The 15,545-nt window shown below is 33.4% G+C and overlaps 2 protein-coding genes across 2 annotated transcripts; one reads left to right on the forward strand and one right to left on the reverse strand.

Moving 5' to 3' along the window:
- Nucleotides 1-2,436: 2,436 nt before the first annotated feature.
- On the forward strand, nucleotides 2,437-7,087 carry RNR2A (ribonucleotide reductase 2A). Its single transcript, XM_088878775.1, has 9 exons — nucleotides 2,437-2,797; nucleotides 3,827-3,987; nucleotides 5,118-5,166; nucleotides 5,263-5,389; nucleotides 5,798-5,863; nucleotides 5,970-6,086; nucleotides 6,176-6,338; nucleotides 6,441-6,511; nucleotides 6,798-7,087. Exons 1-9 carry the CDS (start codon nucleotides 2,626-2,628, stop codon nucleotides 6,910-6,912), a joined length of 1,041 nt encoding a protein of 346 aa, XP_088734901.1. The 5' UTR covers nucleotides 2,437-2,625; the 3' UTR covers nucleotides 6,913-7,087.
- Nucleotides 7,088-7,454: 367 nt separating this feature from the next.
- Nucleotides 7,455-10,996, reverse strand: LOC105156961 (uncharacterized protein At5g19025). Its single transcript, XM_011073233.3, has 2 exons — nucleotides 9,972-10,996; nucleotides 7,455-7,678 (listed from the first exon to the last, which is right to left on the reverse strand). The coding sequence occupies exons 1-2, from the start codon at nucleotides 10,649-10,651 to the stop codon at nucleotides 7,642-7,644; spliced, it is 717 nt and encodes a 238-aa protein (XP_011071535.2). The 5' UTR covers nucleotides 10,652-10,996; the 3' UTR covers nucleotides 7,455-7,641.
- Nucleotides 10,997-15,545: the final 4,549 nt, after the last annotated feature.

The raw sequence follows: 15,545 nt of genomic DNA on the forward strand, positions 1-15,545 counted from the left end.
AATTGATGAGAATAACATATTTTAGAGGTGAAAAAAGTATTTAACTCTAAAAAAAAAATGAAATTGAAGTGAGCACAATGTTGATATAGTATTTACCTCTTCAAATTTGAAATTAGTTCAAATATTCCAATTCCTCATTTTTCTTTTTCTTCCATGGTTTGTTCACTTGTTAATTATTTCTCGAATTTTTCAGGTTATATCTTTCTCTAATTTTATTTTTTTACCTAAATTTTATTTATTTATTTGAATTCCAGAGAATCTTTTATTATTTTAAATAAAATAGTCCATGCGACTATGCAAAGAATACTAAAGTACCCCCATTGCAAATTAGTGACCAGGGAAAATTACTAAAGTACCCCCATTGCAAATTAAATAAATTTATTTATTTGTTTTTGCTTTATTTCAATTGCTGTTGATTTTGTGTTACATCATATTTTTTCATATATAATTTAATAAAAAGAATTTTTTTTTGTGCTTTTGGTTTGTCTATAAGTTATTTTTTCTTGTTTTTTGTTTTTCTCTATCCAAATTCACTTTTTTTTTTCCTTTCTATAATTTGTATTTTTGGATAATTTTAATTTTGCTTTCCTAAATTAGACATTAAATTAATTTTGGTGCCTCGTTTTCTGACCTTATCACTTTTAGTCCTTAACTTTTTTTAAAATAATTAAAATTAGTCATCTCTGTTAGTTGATCATCTAAACTAATACAACGACTGTACATGCCATAAACAAAAGAGAAACATTGAGTACCAAAATTGATTTAGTTACTAACTTAAGGGATCAAAATTGAAATTACCCCATATTAGTGACGAACTTTTATTCTAACTTTACCATCGTTTTTCCCTCCAAAATATGCCCTCATTTAATTTAGACGATCAATTAATGGAGATGACTAATTTTGATCATTTTAAGAAAATTTAGGGATAAAAAATGATGAGATTGAAACATATGGTATCAAAGCTGATTTAATGACTAATTTAAGGGATCAAAATAAAAATTATCCCTTTCTATCTTTAGTTTCATGGATATATATCTTAATTTTATTATATTTTGGGTAATTGTTATATTTGGTCCCTTAAGTATTTGTTTAAAATAATTTTAGTCCCTCAAGTTCATTTATTTACTTTAGCATCCCTAAATTTTAATTTTTATATTAGTTTGGTCCCTTTGATCATTTTTCGACAAAATGTGGCGGAGTTTAACTTTTGAAGGGTAAAATGATCAATTTAAGTTTAATTTTATCACTTAGTCCCTTAAGTTTATATATTATCAAATTTGTCATTTTTCAGAAAGGAACCCATTTTTTTTTATATTTTCATTGGTGAATATGATGTAATTATCTTGTATGAAAAATAAAAACTTTGAACTCTTGTGAACAAATGTTAACATTCTCAACTCAAAATAAAATAATCTCTTTTTTTTTTTTAACTTTCAAAAGTAGCCAAAGAATCAAAATTATAAATAAATATTATAAAACTTATCTAATCGAAAAATATAATAAAAAAGTTTAAGTCAATTTTTAACTTATGTCTAATAAAATTAAATCATAATAATATTATTAAATATTAACAGTTACGATTTTAAAGAAAAAGTTGGTGGGATGTACTTTTAATTAGATTGTTTGGTGGATTTTCAAATATATATAAATTCATTTTAAGAGGTCTTAAAATGAATTATATATATAGATAAAATCCACCAAAAAATCTAGTTAAAAAGTATATTCTACCAACTTTTTGTTCGAAAATTCAAATATTTAGTAAATATTGTTAAGGCTTAATTTTTTAAAATTTATCTTTAACTCTTAAAATAAAAAATTACTGACTTAGGTTATTTTTATTATATTTTCATATTCAATAAGTTTTATTAAATTTTTTCATAATTTTGGTTTTTTTAAACTACTAAAAAAGAGACTGTTTATTTTAAGTTAAACAATATATTATTATTATGTTCATAAGAGTTTAAAGTTTTCATTATTCACATAAAATAATTACAACATATCAGCACAAAACAATATAAGAAAAGTTATTTTTTTGTGTAAAAAAGAATTAATTTGATAATTTTACAAATATAAAGGACTAAAGTAAAAAAATTAAATTTATTGATCATTTTACCTTCCAAAGAGTCAAAATTCGCTTACATTTTCGCCGGAAAATAGTTAGAGAGATCAAATTGAGACAAAAAGTAAAGTTTAATAATATTAAAATCAAGAAATGAACTTGAAGGAGTAAAGTGATTCTAATCACAAACTTAAGGGACCAAATATAATATTTATCCTAATTTTTTATATATTTTATACCAAGGACAAAAGCGTAAATTGGCATTAAAGGTCACTCTCATAATAGATGCAAGAAAATAATAATAATAAATAAATAAAAGAGAAGAAAACAAAACCATAGGCCATGCAAAAGGACACGCACAAACCTAAAAAGAAAATCTTCCCTGCTTTCTTCGGAAACAAAAAGGTAAAATCTTTTCCAGTTTGGAATCCCAACTTCAAAACCCTGTCGCTTTATCTGCTCAAGGGGTTTTTGTAGGGTTCATCCTTTCTCTATTTCCCAGCATAGGGTATACAGATAAGACCTCCTTTCTTGTTTCAAAGAAGGTAAGAAAGAAGAAAAAAGAGATGGGTTCATTGAGAAATGATGAAACAGAGAGGATGTTGCCTGAACAGAAGGAAATTGAGGAAGAGGAAGAACCCATCTTGATGGAGCAACCCCAGAAGTACTGCATGTTTCCCATTAAGTACCCGCAGCTTTGGGAGATGTACAAGAAAGCGGAGGCCAGTTTTTGGACTGGTAATGCATATATTATGCAGGGTTACATAAGGTGTTGAATTGTGTTTGTGGGTTTTGTTTGGAATGGCTTGATATTTTGTTTACTTGTTGTCAGTTGGTAATGATATGTTCTTTTTCGCTTGTTTAAATTTAGCCCTTTCCAATTTGTCTTTCCTTTGGGTGGCAAAGTGTGTTCCGAGTTGGGTTTGGTTTGAATTTTGTGCTCGAGTAAAGAAGAATTTTTATTTGTGTTTGTGTGTATTAGATGTGGACTAATTATTACATACTTGTTCTCAAGATGGATTGCATAGATTATGTTCCAAGGATTGAATTCTTTAGCCCTCTTGTATTTTTGAATTGCGTAGATTGTCGCGGGCCTGTGCACCTTTGCAGCCTTAGGTGCTTACAATTGTACATGAATTGAGTAGTAGGCATGCGTATTGTTTAGTAGATGGATTGGCGTGTAATTGCATTCACGATTCTTCCTTCGGTTTGCAAATTTATGACTGATTTTTTCTTCCCCTCCTTTTCTTGTTGGTTATAAGACTACTTGTTCGTTTTTGGGTTTATGTAACTATGTTCTTTTCTAAACAGAAGGATGTAGTTTTAAAATGATTGTTGGTTGTCCACAATTTCACTTGGTATTAATATGTTATTATCATGTGCATAGGTTTTTGTTTTTTGATGTGTTGAAACCTTGAATTTGGGAGCAGATAAATGAAAAAGAAACAATTTTGGAGAATCACTGCTTTGTTAGCCTTATGAGAAGAGACTGCTTTCTACATCCATGCAGTTAGTGAGAGTTGTCGCATATTAATACTCTAAATTCAATAGGTATTGGCATCTGGTGAAAGATTTGTGAATTTTATTGGAAACTTAATGTTAATGCTTAAATTATTCAGGTGAAGTATAATATACCCTTTATATATTATACTTTATTTGGCACAAAATCTGGGCTCTTTTCCTCTGTTATCTTCTTCAGCTATATGCATGCTTGTCCCCTGCATTTTCTTTCTCTTAATTTTGTTTAACTTGAATATTGAGCTTCAGCGGAGGAGGTTGACCTCTCACAGGATGTGCAGCATTGGGAGACGTTGTCCCGGTCTGAAAAGCACTTTATAAGTCACGTGCTAGCATTCTTTGCTGCATCAGATGGGATTGTTTTGGAAAATTTGGCTGCCAGATTCCTGAATGATGTGCAAATTCCTGAGGTGATGAATCTTTTGTACATTTGAAAAATGTTAATACCTTCTGATTATGGAACCAGTGTCAGTGTTAGAAATAGGTTCAGAAATGCTACTTTTCTCTTGATTCCTGCTTTACTTAACCCATAATGGTTTTGTTTCAAATCAAGTGGTGATGCTACTAAAGATGTTTCTGAGAAGTCATTGTCATAAAAAAAATGTTGCCTTTGCTTGAAGTGCATTTCAGTTGATATGCAACTTCTCCTGAGTCACAATTTGCCTGATAATTGGATGGATCTCACCTACGGAAAATCAGATAAACATGCTTTAAATTGGCATAAGGGAGCAAGAATGCAAATCTACACCACTTCTTGCTTTCTGTTATCGTCTATCCATTCTTTTTCTTCATATTTCTTTCCCTTTTCTATCAGATATAGATCTTTTGCATAAAGTTTTTTGATTTTCTCAAATGAATAAATGGCCAGATCTACCTAGAGCATACAGAAACAACAGCAGGTGTCTTAAATTGATTAAGAAGTTAATAAGAGAAAGAAAGATTGTGTGTAACCTTAGATATAGTGATAACAATATTGACGGTCTATAATGTACAGTCTTGTAGTCCTGTGCGATAGATTCATGTTTGTCTTGAAAGAGAGCTTCCATGCTCTGGTAGTTTTCTCTTTTACAGCACTTATTTTCATTTTCCAATTTAAAATTTTACTAATGATGAAGTTGCTCTTCATTTTTGGGGGTGATCGGTAGGTACTAGGTCTAGCAGTTATAAACAAATATGCACATTTAACTATATTGAACATTTGAACCCTCTTAAGTAACTCTCCAATTGTAGGACTTAATCAATAATTTCAAGATCTTTAGATCTTTTAGAAATTTAGGCATTTGGCACTGTGAAGGCATACAGAAAAGTATAATATGGATAGTTACTGAGGAGGGGTGATTTATGTCTACTTATGAGGCCCTGCTGTTCCAAGTTGCACTTCTGGAGTATTGTCTTAAGAGAAGGTCTATTGGCACAGATTTTTTTCCTCTATCGAAAGTGGCTTTATTTCTGTCATTTACATTGGATAAAGAGAATTCTACTCCAAACATGGTTAATTGCTCCCTACCTGGTTGACATTGATTCTTATTGTTGCTGATAGGCTCGGGCATTTTATGGGTTTCAAACTGCTATGGAAAATATACATTCTGGTACAGATCTTTAAATGATTCTTCTAGTAACTTAACTTTCGGTATTATTTCATGCTCTCGGAATCTAATTCTGAACTTATTTACCATCTTTTGTAGAGATGTATAGCTTGCTTTTGGAAACTTATATCAAGGACTCAAAGGAGAAGCACACATTGTTCAATGCAGTTCAAAACATTTCTTGTGTTGCACAAAAAGCCAAGTGGGCTTTGAATTGGATTAGGAGGTATTACATTATTCTTCATATGCACATGTATAAATTGTTTTCACAATCAATGGCATCTAACAGGAAAGTAGCCTTCGCCATCTTTTTGTTGCTTAATGATATCTGGGACGTTTATGAAAACTCCAACTCGCAAAATTTTCGACTAACATCTGATGGTTTGTGAATCTTTTAGAGTTATCTTATGATGAATCCTAATACTGAATGCTCTGTAAGTGAGTTCCTGAGTCCATTTTCCAGAATTTTTGCTGATACTGATTCTAAAATACGATTAGTATCAGTGATGGGGAAAGTGAAATTGCCTTCTAACAAATGTATTCGCTTTCTTGATCTTTCTTATCATTTTTGCATGGTTGCATCATGATTGACGTGTAATATCATTTGTTAACTCATAGTAATATCAATGTGCAGTTCTAGCTCATTTGCTGAGAGGCTCGTCGCTTTTGCTTGTGTAGAAGGCATTTTCTTCTCTGGGAGGTGTATCCACAAGATTTTATGCTTAAACACAAATTTTTGTAGAAAGGTATTTGTTGCCTGCTCGAGATATTTCAATCCTAACGACAAAGTTTCCTTTCATTCTCAGTTTCTGTGCCATTTTTTGGCTTAAGAAAAGAGGATTGATGCCGGGATTGACATTCTCTAATGAACTTATTTCTAGAGATGAGGGTCTGCATTGCGACTTTGCTTGCCTCCTGTACAGGTAATCTCATGCTTCTGTCTACAATTTTTAAGATGGCATTGAATCTGGAGGGAAGGTAATTTTTTTTTTTTTTTTTAATAATTCTGCAGTTTACTACGGAAGCAACTACATTGGCAGAGGGTTCATATAATCGTGCAAGAAGCCGTAGAAATTGAGACCGAATTTGTCTGCGATGCCCTCCCATGTGCACTCATTGGTATGAATTCGACCTTAATGAGCCAGTATATAAAGTTTGTTGCTGATAGACTGCTGGTAGCTCTCTCTCTCTCTCTCTCTCTCACATACACACACACACACGTTTATTCACACAATGGATTGCTTGGAGAACTTAGTGTGGTTATGATTTTGCTCCAGGTTGCTTTAGGATACGAGAAGAAGTATAATGTGGAAAACCCTTTTGACTGGATGGAATTCATTTCTTTACAGTAAGTCATGCAAATTATATTAAGATACAATCTTAAATCACTACTAAAGCATCGTGAACTTGATGTTCTGTAATGAACTTCTGGTTCTCAACTTCTCCACCCTCAAAAGCAGTACACTTTTTGCCCGCTTCTCCTCTTATCTCTTCTTTAATAAAATCACTGTAAATTAACTGTTGTTATGGCCCATCAAGTATCAATTAGTTTCAACTTACAGTATATGCTAAGCACTGCTAGCTGAACTTTTGTGCACTTGGTTTAAGAGATTGATTACTGCTTAATTGCACAGAGGGAAAGCTAACTTCTTTGAGAGAAGAGTGGGCGATTATCAGAAGGCTTCTGTCATGTCAAGTTTGCAAGATGGTTCCAAAAATTACGAATTCAAGATGGATGAAGACTTCTAGTCATCACTGTTGTTTCTCTTTTCATTGGTAGCAAGTTGGATGCTGAATCAGGGCATCCCAAATTTTGTGGAAAAAACATTTGATAGCATATATTATTGTAGTTAAATCATCTGGAATTCAATTGTCACCATAGTGGTCGTCTGTGGTGTATGAGTTATAACCGTCCTCAAGTTTACCATTGTTGTGACTCGGCAGAGGGGTTAACGTATAGCAGTTCATGGGGTATACATTTCACACCTCTTCAGGTGGTGAAATTGCTCGGTCTCCATTTATGTGCTCTTTATGCCACCTTTTGTTTGTGAAGCAAGCATCAGAAATGGCATAAAAACATCAAAATCTTTCGTCCCATAATTGCTTGAAGCGACCTTCAACGAAGAGTTTTCATGATGCTTTTTTCTTGTTTTGCTTTTTCGTTGTCTGAGAAACAGTCAAAAACATGTTTGATGTCTGTCTATATCTTTACAGTAAAAAATATAATTCAATGTGTTCCTCACTTATCTTCATTATCGTACACTACTACAAAACATAAAACTACACATAAATTCTGAAATTCCATTCACTTGTAATTATTTATTGTGATTTAAATTCGTATAAAGACATTAAGGTAAAGTCATCATGCAGCCAAATTGGCTGAAAGAAAAAGATATTTCCTATACAGTCTTTGAGAAGAGAATGAAACCAATGGAGAAGGAAGAAATAGTAATTAAGCTGGAAGTGATAAATCCACCGTCAGCGCTGATCTCCTCCACTGGTAAGAGCCAGACTCCTGAAGATCGAGATCAGATAAAGAGAGTTAAATTTTGTATACATGTGAAAAAAGTAAAGGTTTGAACTGATTGCAGAAGAAACGGAAGCTAAATTGTTATATGCGCCAGACGAAAAACTTATGCAGGTTGTTCCAGATATGAAAAGGAGCACAAGAGCAGCATATATGTTCGTATTTATACACACACACACAAACAAGCCTAATGAAGCATGGGGTTAGATAAACGTCATGCATGACTATGCAAACATGATAAATCAAATGAGAGATAAGACTCGCTGATAACAAGACAAAAGTATATCGTTTCAAACTCTTGAGTAACTTCTGCTCTGCAATTCTTGCCTCATGTAAGACCATTTGTGCTGTATCATATATCACTTTTAGAGTGCAGAAACAAACTATTAACATGAAGCAATATCAATATATCGCCTCTCCACCTATACTCTCTATCCAAATGCGGCTAGGAATAACAAAATACACAATTTGTCTGTAAGAGGAGAACGTTATACTCTACCAAAGGATAGCACAGAGATAAAGTGAAGTTTCGTGATTATCTGCACATGCAATATCATTCCTCCATTCGTACAAGAATCTATAATATCTCAAATAAAACAGACAAAGTTACTAACATTGATCTTATTAGCAGTTCCATATCTATAATATCTCAAATAAAACAGACAAAGTTACTAACATTGATCTTATTAGCAGTTCCATGCAATACATGGAACTGCTCTTACTCAATTGAGCTAAGCATCCTAATCTTCCCGTTTCCTTAATTACTTATGTTTTTTATTTCTTGTGAAATTGCTAGTGGGCTTCATTGCATGCATAAACTCACATCCATCCTAACTACCCAATGCATGTTTAGGCAGCAGAGATTTTAGAGCTAGATACAGAAGGTTCCAGGAAAAGAACAAATAAGTGGTCTTTTAGTTTATCATGTAATAGGGCTAACCCACCACTTGAGTTTGCTGGATGTTTCTAAAAGAAAACTGAATGGTACAATGCATTAAGTATGACGCAGAAGAACAACTTTTGAAGGCTCATACTTCACAAAAAGGCAAACTTGCTTTCTATTGTATTCTTTTTTCAACATAACCTCTCCATTCATAGCCCCATCAGATACCAACTATGAGTATTATCTAATATAAAGAAGAATAACAAAGTCAAAATTCAAAGGAAAAAGAACAGAAAGCCTTACATGGAAACATGTTCAGGCCCTCCTATGTTAAATTACAAAGCCAATATAACCAAAAGCCCAAGAAAAACCCGAGGACAGGTGTATGCCATTAATCAAAATAAACATTTATCATAGAATTGACAAATCGATGTCAAAACGGTTTCTTTAAGAGCAAAATGATGATTAATGCAAGTTACATGCACAGAAATATTGGAGATTTGGAAGTGTATATATACCAAAAGATAAGTGTTTCAGTTTGCATTTCCCCTTATAAATTTCTCCTAAGAAAAGGGTCAGAGACAATGTCATTCAGTGAATTAAAGATGGTAAAACTAAGAGGTGGAGTGCTGCTAGGGTTATGTATGATTATAGAGTTCTTAACTAGAAACTTTAATAAACTGCATAAGATCCAAGATATTAGATGGGATTCGGTGTTGGCTTATCACACTGAAGTTGGTAGATACAAAGCTGCATAATGATGCTATCCAGCTGAAGTTGGTAGATTCATAATAAACATAACAGAAGAGAGCAATTTAAGATCACACACGGGGAATAATGATGCTATCAAAATAGATCAGAATCCTATTGGTTCAACTTTAGACATGGTACATGGCAGAGCGAAGTAGGCAAATAGAATCAACCTAGATAGCTTCAGATACATGGAGAATAGTGCATCGTGGGGTTTAGTCGATTAATGGATCACAAACTACAAGAATACATCAGCAGTAAAAGGTATAGAAACCCCATATAGATGAAACAAATATCCTGTTCTTATCATTGTTTAGGCAAAGCTTAACTCATTTTAGCAAAACATTGTCCCGTAGCTGAACTCATCAAAGCCAACCGGCTGGCAACACACTGATGACAACTGTCAACGTAATTCAGTAGCAAATCAAACTTAACTACACAAAACATCCATCACAAACTGTAGGCCAAAAGCAAGTAAAACACAGTCGATTGTCAAAAACTCTAAGCAATAAAAGTAACAAGTGAAACCCAATTCCACATTTAAGTTCCGATGATCATATGATAGTTCAAGAACTTGCAGTAAACCAAGATACAAAAAGACACTTATTCTTTCAATCAAGAATCCACATTTAACCAAACTTCACTCACTTCTTATGGCGCCGCCCACGCTTAGGCCCCCATCCTTCGAGTTTCGAAATCGGGCACCCACAGTTGAGGCGAAAAAGCAGCACGGCACGCCCATTTGGCGGGGCCATCTTCCTCAACTCGGAGCGCAAACACTCGTAATCTGGATTATCCTCAGTGTCGCCTTTCCACGGCAACTCATTCACATCTTTCACTGCCTTAATCCCATCTCCCATCCGCAACAACTCCTCCCCCTGCAGCTGCAAATCAAACTCCATCGCCTTTTTTAGCCCTTTACACCCATTCTTTCCACACCTTCGTGACCTATGCCCACAGCAGATCTCAAAGAACCCAACAAAAACTACAAACGAGACCGCGAACAAGGCGACGAAGATGAACTGGGGTTGTGGGTCGGAAGCTAAATGGCAATACAACTGGGAAAGAATGGAGGAGAAAAGCGGCAGAATTAGAGAGAGGGATTGGAAGAGGTAAGAGAAATAGGAGGTGATGAGGAAAGCGCCGGAGAAAAGAACTAGGATGAGAATGAGTATGTCAAGGGTGGCGGAGGGAGAGTGTCTGCAGAGAGAAGGGCAGTTAGGGGAATTTGAGGGGTGGGGGTGGGGGGAGAGGGCTTTTGGGGTGGTGGGTTTTCTCAGGGAGGAAGAAGGGGGCATGACGGCGGTGAAGAGGAGGTGATGGCGCATGTTAGTGTGAAGAATGGCGGAGAGGAGGGTGGGTGGTGGGGGTGGTGGAGGAGTGTATTTCGGGTGGGAAAATTGGGGGAGGGCGCAAGTTAGCGGGATGGTGGGGAATGCGCACGTTATGGTTGGTTCACCCCACCTGCACTAGGTAGAAAGTCTTGGAATGCAAATTAATTGGCAGATTTACGCTTTTAGTTTCAAAAAATACGGTAAGCCCTTGAAAGGCTGTTCGATCTCGTCCGATGGGCATGTGCATTAGATTCGGTGGATAGTGTCACTAGGGGTCAGCACAAGACATAAGCGAGACTCGGCAGGTTCTAGAGGCTGCTAAGGAGTGTTGGTGCCATGACACTAAGCTCATGAGTAGCATATGATACATAGTTGGCTGATTGAGGAACGATTGGGTGACGGGCAATGATAGGTAGCATGGTAGGTAGACATGCAGGCCTTGAGCGCCAGTAGTCAGTGTCCGACATACTATGGGCATAGCGGGCTTGTCTCTCTACAGCGTGCGGAACGTTGTGGGAAGTCGACAAACAGATGCGCAAGCATGGGCAAGTCTAGAGCCTATGGGCTGGGATGGTCCGCAGGCAAGTGCATATAGGCAATGCACTTGTGCGGCATTTCTCATATTGACAGACGGTGTGCGTAGAAAACCCCCAATGTGGTATTTCTCGATGGATTGACAGACAGTGCACACAGACAGCTTAACAGCCTGCGCACATGATTGCCAGGGCTTAATGACTATTGGGAGTGGCTAAGTCTTGGTGATTGATTGAAGTATGGAGCATGTGAGAGGTAGCGGTTGAGGACTAAAAACCTCTGTCTACATGACAGTGTGGGTTACAACTGTTGTAAGATCATGAGTGGTAGTTCTGTAGCAATTAGGAGCAGTTTTCCCAAGTAGTTTGGGGGTGTCATTGTTGTGTTTTAGTATTGTTTTGGTTGCTTGTACGTGTTTGTGAGTGGTGGATGTGATCCATGGTGTGCAAGCTTGAGGGATCCTTATATTTTGATTATTGAAAATAAAATATAAGGCCGATTTCGACTGTATATTTATATGTTGCTGGATTTGTAATCTTGCATTCTTGCATACTTTGATTGTGATTTTTCGTCTCTACTTACCATATTTCATACACGAGAGTGTGTGTGTGAGGAAGGCTGACTAGCTTTGTATCATTCTCAAATTTTAATACATAATTGTCATTTATTAGCACAAGAATATGGATAAGTGGTGCGATGACTTGTATAATATTTGGTGTTTAAGTAGAAATTTACCTGATATGTTATATTTTTGGAGGTGAGTAAAAATTTGAAATTTGTAGGGTTAAAAAGGGAAAATTGTAAAGATGAGAGGGAAATAAGTACAATCTTCTTTCGATATATATATATATATATGTCTACATACTATATATTAAAGTGAGTAGGGCAATAAAAATAAGATGAAAAAAGGGATGAGGTGGTGGAATAAATACGAACAAGGTGTAAACACTTCCCTACATCATCAACATATATCTATATTATATTAATATGATATATGCAGTCCTACTAACCTATTAGCTATATATGAGAAGAATGTAGAAACAAAAATAAAAGAAAGAGGAAAGGAGTGAGGCTGTGGAGAGGGAGGGAGAGAGAAGAGAAGAGAGAGAGAGAGCTTTGAGGTGTTTTTCATTATCATCAAATTTAGATAATTCCCACAGTTGATTTGGTAAGTTTAATTCATATTTCTTGATTAAATTTGTTCAAGAACTGGGTGTGAATTGAATTGACAAAAATAAATAAATAGAGATGGAAGAAAGACACCAGGAGAGGCTCTATTTCGAATAGCCTCTGTAAATCATAATTTTAAAGAATTATATTGATCCATATATAGTGATTCTTGAATCTGTGGAAACTTTAGAATGTCTACTAAAACTTTGTAGTTTTAATCAGAAGCTATATTCGTCGTTTTAATGGATAAAATTAAGAAAATATTCTGTTGCCCTGTTTCTGCAGTTCATCAAACGAAGTGTACTTAAAATCTTGTAACCTGAGTATACTGGTTGAAATTATAGAATTCTTTCGTAAAATGAAACTAGAGACATAAGAGATTATATTATGAAATATAGTGATTTTTGAAAGGATTTTAAAGTAGTAGATTCGAATCAGTTGCAGTCTAATCAGGTTGTAGTAAAATTTGAATAACTAATTATATATAAATTCAATTGGTATGATTCTTATTGTAAATGAAACTAGAGACACATAAAAGTATTTTACGTAAAAATCAAACCTTTATAAATTTTATTTCTATCTGAAAAATTTTATAATTTGAGACAGAGATGCTGGCAAGGAAAATCAAGTAAATGATAGAGACAATTTTAATAAAATTAATTCCTATGATTTAAAATATAAATCATACACCATTGCAAATCTTATTATGTCTAGTTTATAATGTAAAATTGTTTTTAAATTTAATAATTTTGATTAAAGTTATGATTTAATTAGTCAGCAATGCTCATGTTGTGAGGATTAAAAGATTCAGGGGCGGTAAGGAAAATTTTTAAAATATAAGCACTGATTTTAATATATCAAGATATATACTGATGGAAAGATAATCGAGTCTACTTTATGTAGAAGAAAATAGAATAAAGGTCCAAATTTTATAGAATGAGTTATTCAGAGATTAATGAGAAGTGTACGGATATGATCTAATGCTTTATCAAGAAACTACAATATTATCGATTCATTGCCTATTCGTCTTATAACTCATTATAGCACACGTGAACAACATTCAAGACCGAACACATCATTCTACTATTTAAATAGTTGGGAAAGTGAGGTAAGTATAGTTAATTGAATTATATATATATATATGTATGTATCTATTTGTTTTTCCGTAAATTTGATTAGGAATTGTCATGTGCTTAACCGGATTATATGATTGTCTTGTGAAATTGTTGTTATGCGTCGTATCAATAGTTGAGTGTACTTAATATGGTGAAGAATCGTGATATATTCAAACTTGTTTGCTGAATGGAGATGAATGATGGAGTTGTTTGAGCGATTGTAACACATTTGGATTTGATGATTGACTGGAGTTAAATTATGAAGTTAACAATGTGCAGATAATAAGATAAGATGAATTGTCGAATGGAGTTGAGTTAAAGAGTCGATAAAATTAGAATGGTAAATTGAGATGAAAAGATGGCTTATATGATGATGTGATTGGTGACGAGCTTTGTGCTGTCATCAATTAATGAAGATGATGTGATATCATACGAGCAATGTGTTGTGTGATATGGTTGACGATGGGATCTCATACGAGCTGTGTATGCTGTTTGATATCAAGATGAGATGCTGTGTTGAAGATGTGATAGCCGACAAACCCCATTGAATATACTCCAGCTACGCTAAATGGGTACCTATAAAAATTATAACTAAGAAAATAAACTACAAAAATGTGTATTATGTTGTGGATGGTGCTTGACTCTGGTATTGATTTCGCATGATTATTAGTATCATTACTTCGTAATTTTATGGTGTAAAAATTAATCTTTTTCACTATTTCTAAATATTAATTCAAGTTCATTACATAATAGTATAATATCCATTTAAACTTTTTTAATATTTTTTTATACCCATTCAAGTTATTACTTTATTTAAGGCCTATTTAAAAATTTGACTATTTTTAAGTGGGTCTTAAAAAATAATAAAAAAAATAAAAAAGGATAATATGGTAACATAAATTTAAATAATAACTATTTAAGATCATTTCATTATTTTATACAGATCCATTTAAAAATTTCATCATTTTTATGTGATCATAAAAATAACAAAAAAATAAAAAAGATAATATAGTAACATAAATTTAAATGAGTTCTTAAAAATGATGAAACTTAAATGGGTCATTATAAAATAATGAAATGAACTTAAATGAATATTTAAAATTGTTAAAAAAAAATTAAATTGCTCTTTATTAATTCATATAGTAAACTTGAATTCACATTTAGAAATATTATCAATTTAGTCTTTATAATGGCATTCCGGGTGGCCAACACGTGTCCTTTCCCCGTCTGGGAGTTACATTTGGGCTTGTCCTACCCTCTTGGGCCGTTCCTAGAGAACCGGTGCCCTATTGGGCCGATTGGGCTTATCTTTAATATTTAAGATTTGTAGCGTCATTAGATGTAATCAACATATGAGCAATGGGTTGGGCCCAAATAGAATCAATAAAGGGCTTAAAGTAAAAGCCCAGGCCCAACACTTATCTAAGTTTTCAAGAATTTTATTTTGTCTAATGCATCCTTTTTACACTTTTTTTCTAAGAGTATATAGATTTTCACTTGAACGTTACGAGTTTGAAGCTTATTGAGAATGTAAAACTTGGTGCTTTTATAAATATAATATGAAGTGGAAATGATGGATTCATAATGCTCGACTTACGTCCAGTTTGGTCCGACGATTGCATAATTGATTATATGATAACTGGGAGAAAAATTTTATTAGAATAATTGAATTTAGAAACAACTTCATAATTAATTACAACGAATGCAGATTGACTAAATTTCAAAATGATCTCATTTTTAAGGTTAATGAAGAAATTAATTATGATAGAATTTAATTTCAAAAGTGATTAATTATTAAAAAAAGGGGCCTAAAGAGGAATTTTATATATATTTGCACTCGAAATACATATTTGATATACTTTTTACAAAAAATAAAATAAAATAAAATTTGATTTTTTGGTCTATCGATAGATCAATGTGTTCAAATTCAACATATCCCGACAAATTTCATTGCAAAAAAAAAAAAAAAAAAAATTCCACGAGAATTAGATATTTCCTTTTATTTTAAATAGTTAGAATAAATTGAATTTGATTTAATCTTTTAATAATTTAAGAAAAAGATCTTTCTT

Source organism: Sesamum indicum, linkage group LG3 (assembly GCF_026168435.1).
Source record: "Sesamum indicum cultivar Baizhima isolate 11 linkage group LG3, ASM2616843v1, whole genome shotgun sequence".
NCBI lineage: Eukaryota > Viridiplantae > Streptophyta > Magnoliopsida > Lamiales > Pedaliaceae > Sesamum > Sesamum indicum.

Bases quoted from the DNA above. Each gene is read 5' to 3' on its own strand.
- LOC105156961 (XM_011073233.3), bottom strand. From the start codon at position 10,651: ATGCGCCATCACCTCCTCTTCACCGCCGTCATGCCCCCTTCTTCCTCC. The intron at 7,679-9,971 runs GTGAGTGAAGTT...CTCGATCTTCAG, and splicing joins CGTGGGCGGCGCCATAAGAA to GAGTCTGGCTCTTACCAGTG.
- RNR2A (XM_088878775.1), top strand. From the start codon at position 2,626: ATGGGTTCATTGAGAAATGATGAAACAGAGAGGATGTTGCCTGAACAG. The intron at 5,390-5,797 runs GTATTACATTAT...ATCAATGTGCAG, and splicing joins GCTTTGAATTGGATTAGGAG to TTCTAGCTCATTTGCTGAGA. The intron at 5,864-5,969 runs GTGTATCCACAA...TTTCATTCTCAG, and splicing joins GGCATTTTCTTCTCTGGGAG to TTTCTGTGCCATTTTTTGGC.